At 46.5% G+C, this 8286-nt stretch overlaps 3 protein-coding genes across 3 annotated transcripts in view; 2 read left to right on the top strand and 1 right to left on the bottom strand.

Annotated features, from left to right (window-relative positions):
- Positions 1–692: 692 nt before the first annotated feature.
- Positions 693–2629, top strand: bphl (biphenyl hydrolase like). The gene is made up of 7 exons (XM_062452736.1): positions 693–931; positions 1225–1328; positions 1442–1608; positions 1707–1860; positions 1964–2095; positions 2217–2340; positions 2441–2629. The coding sequence occupies exons 1-7, from the start codon at positions 861–863 to the stop codon at positions 2529–2531; spliced, it is 843 nt and encodes a 280-aa protein (XP_062308720.1). The 5' UTR covers positions 693–860; the 3' UTR covers positions 2532–2629.
- A 175-nt stretch (positions 2630–2804) lies between these two features.
- Positions 2805–3826, top strand: psmg4 (proteasome (prosome, macropain) assembly chaperone 4). Its single transcript, XM_062452738.1, has 3 exons — positions 2805–3112; positions 3417–3492; positions 3635–3826. Exons 1-3 carry the CDS (start codon positions 2936–2938, stop codon positions 3754–3756), a joined length of 375 nt encoding a protein of 124 aa, XP_062308722.1. The 5' UTR covers positions 2805–2935; the 3' UTR covers positions 3757–3826.
- A 1528-nt stretch (positions 3827–5354) lies between these two features.
- The window catches only part of LOC134012686 (solute carrier family 22 member 23), a 3343-nt gene continuing 411 nt past the window's right edge, over positions 5355–8286 (bottom strand). The window contains exons 2-7 of the mRNA XM_062452226.1: positions 7997–8133; positions 7333–7435; positions 6889–7115; positions 6269–6301; positions 6055–6178; positions 5355–5770 (exon numbers count right to left, since the gene is read on the bottom strand). Coding sequence (XP_062308210.1) covers positions 5356–5770; positions 6055–6178; positions 6269–6301; positions 6889–7115; positions 7333–7435; positions 7997–8133 — 1039 coding nt within the window. The 3' untranslated portion in view covers position 5355. The remainder of the gene's footprint in view (positions 5771–6054; positions 6179–6268; positions 6302–6888; positions 7116–7332; positions 7436–7996; positions 8134–8286) is intronic.

Below are 8286 nucleotides of genomic sequence, written 5' to 3'. Positions count from 1 at the left end.
TCGAAATAAAGTGTTGCTTATACTGTATGTAGTTTGTGTCTCAACCTTTAGTTGTTGTTATTGTCCTTATTGGACTTCATTTCATTGGCATTTATCATAATTTTATTTACAGTAAATCATACATCACAAAACATTCACACACCCCCAGTAACCTACAGTAAGGTATTTTTAGCCAAGTTTCGTGTATTGTCTTTGCTACATGGTTCCTGTATGTGGTTTACTAGCGGCACAACACCAAGACCTTGGCACAAAGAGTGCAGAGGCGTTTACAAAAAGAGCTGTTTCAAAAGAAACAGACAATCTGGTCGTAGATCAGTCATAGTCAACTGAGTAACCTGTACTATACACTAGGTATTTATAGACACTGTAAAACATTTGTTGACATCTATTGATACTACATTTGTAAATGATTGTGCATTCGTATTTTTTTTTGGGTGGACACAATGAAATATAATCTAATCGACATCATTAGCCTACACCATGTGACTATTGTACACCTTTGTATAGGCCTATAATGTAATGTTTGCATACAGCTATAATGGTGGTTTTCTTTACAGTCTAAAGGTGAGAGACGTTCCGTGACTGGGCATTCATTCAATAATAAGATTACAAATTGACCGACCGAAAAAAATCTACCTTACAATCAATCAACAGCCACCTAATCAAGGTAACGTGTAGTTATGATACCTCGAAAGAGGGATGGTTAAACAACCTGGCAACTCAATGCTAGAGGGCTATTCATTCACCATAACAAACTGTACGTGCCTGCGTGTCAAGCATTTTGCTAATTTTCATAAAAAATGGTAAGAATTTCGCATTAGAATATTATTTCGACTGAACTGCTTGAACTTAGTAAACTAATGGCGCTGTTTTGGAGAGGAGCACACACATTTGTAATCAGTAAATCTATGAAGGGGATCCTGCTATACAGGTAATTACTCAATCAGTTTGCAACTATAGTCAAATTATGAACTGCCACACTTGAGATAGCAACTGTCTGGATGTAGAGAACGTGGGACTTCACCTAAACCGCGTATGTTTCTGATTTGACTCCATACCTGTTTAAGTGCACTTCCATTTAGTTACAGGAGATGGCGTGCGTTCTTTGACAGACCTGCACATCAAACTTTTGTTATTTGTATATATTCACTATTCTGCGTCTGTCTTCCAATCAGTATGAACTGCCATTGATTGTACATGTAATTAATGGTCCATTTTTTTCAGCACGTCTGTGAAGTCAGGCAAGCAGCGCGTGAATGGTGTGGATCTCTTCTACCAGCAGACTGGTAGAGGAGGGCATGCAGTCCTCCTTCTCCCTGGAGCTTTGGGTAACTAACGAAAGACAAGATATCGAGACGACATTCACGCTGCCATTAACTGTGAAGCTCTACTGCCTATGTGTTCTGCTGTGCTATATGACAGTATGTTGACCTTGTCACAGGGAGTGCGCAGACCGATTTCGGGCCCCAGTTCAAGTCGCTAGATAAGGAACGTTTCACAGTGGTTGGCTGGGACCCCCGTGGTTACGGAAACTCCCGTCCCCCTCAGCGAGACTTTCCTCTCGACTTCTTCGAGAGAGACGCTAAGGATGCCGTGGACTTGATGCAGGTCAGAGTTCAAAACTATTCGTTTCAAGCCGTTCGTAGGAAATCCAGCGTCGCTCTCCCTTGCATGTGATGTGAATGAGCATGCATTCTCTCGGACAGGGGCTGAAGTTCCCCAGGTTCTCTCTGCTGGGCTGGAGCGATGGAGGGATCACTGCCCTGATAGCGGCCGCTCAGAACCCCTCGTTGGTCAGTAAGCTGGTGGTGTGGGGATCCAACGCATTTGTGTCCGAGCGGGACGTGAGCATCTACAGTGGTGAGAGGACTAGCAGGGCAATGGCTATGAATAAGGCCATTATCCCTATCTTTCCTCTACAAAGTGATTTATTTTGGAGGTGTGTGTGTGTTTGTATCCCCAGCAATCCGTGACATTTCCCGGTGGAGTGAGAGAATGAGGAAGCCCATGGAGGAGATGTATGGGGCGAAGCTCTTTAAGGCGACCTGGGAGGCCTGGGTGGATGGGATTGGTCAGTTTGCCCAGAGACCAGAAGGTACGAAAGCGTACCCTTTTGAGCTTTAATTTAGATGTTACCCTAACATACATATCCATACTGGTATCGGTTGCATTGGAACACTTGGAAAACAGATGTGATTGTTCTGCTCTGTGTTCAGGGACTATTTGTATGGACCTGCTGCCCAAAGTTAGCTGCCCAACCCTCATCATCCATGGGGAGAAGGATCCCATGGTCCCTAGCTTCCATCCACACTACCTCCTCCAACACATCAAGGGCTCGCGGTGGGAATGCCATCTCTAACCAGCCATGCAACCATATAGTCCCATTTACACAACTTCTGTGAGGGCTGACATTTAAAACAGTTGTTTATGTTCTTTCCAGGTTACACTTGATGCCGGAGGGGAAACATAATTTGCACCTAAGATATGCTGCCGAATTTAACAAGCTGGTGGAGGAGTTTCTTAATGAATGACTGCTTCGTGCGGAGTGGAAAACGGAGAGCATCATTTGGAGCTTGTTCCAATAATCACCTTGTCAGAAATAATAAAGGCTTTTTGATTTACATTTCAACACATTTATTTTATTTTCTCAAATATTATTGAGGTACATGTCCTATTTAGCATTGTCGCTGTTATAAAATAAAAGAATGTACACCCTCTGTATTTTTGGGGTTTGATTGTTGGTTATCTGCCATCGACTATGAATGCCTAGTGCTTGGCAACTAGATCCTGCATCGATTGCTTTTCCCTTCCGGTTTCAGGAACCAGGAATTAACAGAAGAGATGTATTGTGTAGCAACGCACATGCCTTGATATGGTTGGAAGGAGTAGTTTCACAATAATTTAGCTCAACTTGCGATACATATATTTAAACATAATGAGTAGTGCAGAAAACGGAGCTTGTGGTGATGCTATTACAGTGCACAATTTCTCCGAGAAGATTTCAGAACAAGCAGTGCACTTTCATGTCATGAAACTGAACGGGGGATTCTTCCTGTGGGTTGGTTCGAGTCCAGTCCTGTCCAACTTGGCTGTGTCAATAAACAGCAAATATGTAAGTCGTTATTTTGTTTGGCAACCATGTGTTCTATATTGATTCTGCTTTGAGCAATTCATTCGATGAGTGCTGGCTGATTCCTACGGAGTTGGGAGTAAAACATTTTTTTCAAATCTTTCCTCCCACCTCATAATATTTGCACCATCATATCCTGTAAGGGGATCCATAGGTACCTGTTTGGCGGTCTTTGTAGACAATGATTAACCATTAGTTTGCCGAAATGATTCAGAATAATTTTTTATACCAGGTTCTCTGCTGAAGAAGTTAATCCTGTCACGAATACATCTTAATGTAATTTCAGGATTCGATGCCTCTGTCGTCACTAGTCCTGGGTGACGCTTCAGACATGACCCCCAATTCACTGGCACTAAGATTAGGTACGTGGTCCATTAAAACCGCCTTGCCCTAACGCTCATACACAGAGCTGAGAGCATAATCAGTATCGTTAACTAAATAGTTCCCTGTTGTCTCATTTGACAGTCTTACCTATTTGACCGATTCATCCCTTGTCTACTGCAGCAAAGAAGACCAAGAAGCAAGTGTTTGTGAGCTACAATCTACCAACGACAAACAGCAACCTGTCTATCTTAGTGGAGAACAGGATCAAGAAGGAGCTTGAAGATCACCCTGACAAATTTTAGCACTTTTGGATGTTTTGTTTTGTTCTGTGTTGATATAGAGATGTTGCAGTAAAGTGGAAAGGAAAAACAATTGGTGGTGACATGTTCTCTGGTCTTTCACAAAACGTCTACACAAAGTCTGCTGTTTGCTATTCATCAAGACTAATCTACACACATCCACAGAGAGGCACGATCACATCTAGTGTTCATTTATTGACATACTCAATAAATAGAGTGGTGTTTTATCAAAACACGTATGGCTTATGTACAAAATGCATCATATTAAAAAAATAACACTTGGAAAATAAGATTAGTGGTTGACAGTCACTCATGGTATTTTTGATCTCACACAATTCATCATTTAAAACATTTACAAGCCTTACAAGGTGTCCATGTCAAAATATTTACCATTTATCAAGCATGTCCTGGGTCAAACTTGGTTTTCTAGTTTCATGTTCACAGTACATAGAAAGTATATATTGATAGTCCATACATTATCAATGAGTGGCAATAAATGCCTTACATTTGTATTCAATTCAGGAGTTGAGGTGTCTTAAAAAATGCCCTCTGAGACAAATATCTAGTCTAATCATAATCTAGCCCTAAAATGCTATTTCAAAACGTATAAATATTGTGCTTTCTGGCATGGCCAGTCTATATTCGATAGGGCTTGCGAGACGGGTCCTAAACAGGATAGCTACCAATATCATTACCACGGTACACAGAACAACAAAGTGTGTAAGGGAAAAATTCAGAGAGTGAATGTTAGTTACCTAAATTAAAGAGGTATTTCAAGCAACAGAATGCCCTTGGCAACATAACGAAATAAATACTGATATTTGAAAAGTGACATTGTACATCATGGGAAACCATCATGGGAAAAGTCATGGCTGAATTGTTTCATGAGACATAAGTGGCAATATTTTGTCTTCTCAACTCTCAGCTCTTCTCAGTAATAGCCATGGATTCCATAACCATACTGTCTGTATAGGGTTTCCGGCTGCAATTCACATTGACAGCCATCATGCACCCCAGTAACGGGGCAAATTCTCACAGTTTTAAAGTCTTTATACTGACCTCACTACAAAGAAATAAAGTGTCACTTTGGACTTTTTTAGGGGGGCGGAGCCTCCATGTCAAAATAGTTGGCTGACAAATTCTTGATTGTGTCTTTGAATTAACGTAGTGCAAAACCACTCATAGAAAATCTTAGAGTCCAACTTAACCCTCTCTCACATAAAGCCAGTGGCGAAAACCCCCCAGCACAAACTCCACCTCAGAAACGACCAAAACAGACTGGCTAATGCCATAACTTGTCTACTCAGTAACTTTGTTTTTCGATACCTGTAGATCTTTCTGAGTGAAACCGATCCTTACTCTGGAACACGACACCAGGGAACACTTTCAGTTCATTCCAACAACATGCACCAACACAGACAAACGCCATCTGTTGCGAGTGCACAATTCTCGTCCAGGTCCTCAAAGACCTCAAACCCTCGTTGCTACTCCACTGACCACAAACCTCCACGTGCGCCACGGAACTACAACAGTCTCGTCTTCTACTCCCCCCCCCCCACCTCCATCCCGCTTCGCCCGAAGTCACCTTTCCCGGACCCGCTGCTATGACCCTTTCATCCCGTTGACGATCACCTCGGCCCCCGTGGCGTAGGCGTACGAGGCGGGCACCGCCGCCAGAGCGGTCGCCACCGCCGCCGTGGCGCCCCCGGTGGCGGAGAGATGCAGTGGCGTGTCGTGGACCCGCGAGTAGTCCCTGTCCGTCTTGGTGAGGAGCAGGTGCTGCTCCCCGGGCCGGATGAGGGGCTGGCGGGTGAAGCTCTCCCCGTCGGCCAGGCTCTCCGGCAGAGGCTGCCCGCGCGTCTCAGGCAGCAGCAGCAGGCAGATGATGCACAGCAGGGTGCAGCAGGCGAAGATCACGTGGTGCAGGAAGTAGCCCTTCTGGTTGTGCAGCTCCATGATGGGGGCGGTCAGCATGCCGAAGCCGGCGCTGGCAAACACCAGGCCGAGCCCGCCGCCCCTGAAAACGCGCACGGGAACGTGAGCATGCACACAACACGGAAACAGCCATGTTTTCAACCCAACCGAGAGAGGACCCATCTCAATTCTAGCCAGGCGTTATGACGCGTCAAATTAAAAGTGTCATCCCAGATAAGCACACAAGATGGCGCCAATAACTCACTCTAGAACCAGAGTAGAACACAAACAGACTGATCAGAGAGCTCTCACTTCATATATAACTAATATGTGCAGTTTCTGTGTGTGTGTGTATGTGTGTGTGTGTGTGTGGTTAACTAGCCTCACCGGATGACAGTGGGCGTGATCTCAGCACAGAAGAAGATGCTGAGGGTGCTGACGGCGTGCGAGGAGAACATGCCGATGATGGAGAACGCCACCGAGAACTTCCTGTTCAGAGTGTCCCTAAGAACTGTGGAGAGTTCCGGAAAAAAAGATCAGCAAAATCGTCCCACGGTCAGCAACGAACCAACAATTCCAGAGGCAGAACGAGATGTCTTACCTGTGTCATGGCGAAGGCTGTACTTTCCGATCACTGTCGAGGCGGAGAAACAGAACTTGGCATTAGATCACGGTCAGGGATTATGGGAAAATGGACATTAGAATAGCCATCAGCAGAACTGATTTAACCCCGGGTCCCTTTGTCTCAAAGACAAATCTGGGATAATGAATGGATGAATGATGTAGGTCAAGAGAATACAGGAGGGAACATCCAAACAAAGACTTCTGTAATGAGGCCTAGAATGAGATCTAACTATGCAGTTAGGGGCAGTTAGAAGATGGGAGACTGATTAGATACTATGAAAGTCTCGGACTAGATCTAGGCTTATCTAGACGCCTGGCATCATCCCATGTTTCCCTACAGCCCATTGGTCAACGACAGTTGTTTTTAATAGTGCTCTGTAAATAATACGTTTATCGATCCCTTTCTCTCTCTATCTCTCCCACCCTACTTCTTTCTCTCCCCTTCTTCGCCTCTTCCCCTCTCAACCTCCCTCCATCTCTCTCCCTTCCTTCCTTCCTTCCGTTTCAAAACCACACCAAATGCACGACGGCGTCCAAACATGGAGTCGCGTGCGTGTGCGCGGGGCCCCCCGGGCGAACGCGTCGGGGGGCACTTACAGTTGAGCAAGCCCAGCTGCAGGAGGGACGCCAGGGCGGTGACGATCATGAAGGTGAGAAGCCCGCCGCGGCGGCCCATGACCCCCACGGCGGGGCACACCGCCAGGCAGGTCGCCACGGCGATGCTCGCCATGGTGTAGTAGTCGACGTGGAGCATGGCCGTCTGCTGGGTCTCGGGGTCCATCATGCTGCGGGCGAAGCAGTGGTGGATGCCGTATCCCGACAAGCTGCGGGCACACACACGCGCGCGCTAGCGTGAGCTAGCGGGAGCTAAGCTGACATCTACAACCTCATGGGGGTGGTGGAGGGAGGGGGAGAGGGGGGGAGGAGGGGGGGGGGGGTGGAGGCTTCGATAAACCGAGGGAGCCCGAAAAAGAACCGTCGCCTCAGAGTGGGCACCGTCACACGACAACGAGGGGCGCGCGCTCCCCATAAAACACTCACGAGTTGACGCACAGCACCACGATGTTCTTCCACAGGTTCCTGGTGCTCATCACCTTGACAACGCAGGTCCTCTGGGGCTTGTTGTGCAGCTCCTGCTCAAGCTCTGGTGAACACACACACGCGCACACGCACACACAACATGAGTCCTTTTCTCCTTCAATGTACCACAGGACACACAAACAGTCCACGGGGGCAAGACCAAAGGAGCAGGCAGTGGCAGACACAGGCTTGGATGGGCTTGTGAGGGAAGCTAGACTGGGTGACACTGCCAGGTTCTTGAGAGGTTGGATGCCATCCATCTAAATCAATCCCACAGCTCCAACCAACTTATTAAATGTCTTCCAATCTCTCTGTGCTTGGCTCGGAGAAATATTTCATTAGATGAAACTTGAGATTTGCAGCAGCACATAAAAATAAAAAAACGTGCGGTGTGTGTGTGATACCATTGCATTCATATTTCATCACACTGAGCCATAGACCTGCAGCAACATGAACCATGATCTGAAAGCATAACTTGCTAATGGGTTTTACGACCTTACGAACGAGTTCTGGTAAACTGGGCAATGACCGAGACCACGTTTGAGATTGTGGTCTTTGGAGCGTTCGAGGAGCTCTAGAACGTTCCCTGGTGGCCTAATTGGAATTCGTCCAGTCTCCCCCTCACCTGTGAGGACCCCACTGGGCTCCGTCGTCATGTCAACCTGGTTCTTCCTGGCGATGTGTAGCATCATGGCTTTGGACCTCCGGTAGTGTTGGGTGGCTAGCAGCCAGCGTAAGGACTCAGGAAAAATCCTGGACAGAGAGGACAGAGAGAGAGAGAGAAAGAGAGAGAGAGAGAGAGAGAGAGAGACAGAGAGAGAGAGAGAGAGAGAGAGAGAGAGAGAGAGAGAGAGAGAGAGAGAGAAGAAAGGACAGCATAGGGAATGAAGAGAGAGAACAGCAAGAAAGAAGGGC

Source organism: Osmerus eperlanus, chromosome 26 (genome assembly GCF_963692335.1).
Source record: "Osmerus eperlanus chromosome 26, fOsmEpe2.1, whole genome shotgun sequence".
In the NCBI taxonomy this organism is placed as follows: domain Eukaryota; kingdom Metazoa; phylum Chordata; class Actinopteri; order Osmeriformes; family Osmeridae; genus Osmerus; species Osmerus eperlanus.
The sequence above is the reverse complement of the archived record's forward strand: the minus strand, read 5'-3'. Positions and strand labels throughout refer to the sequence as shown.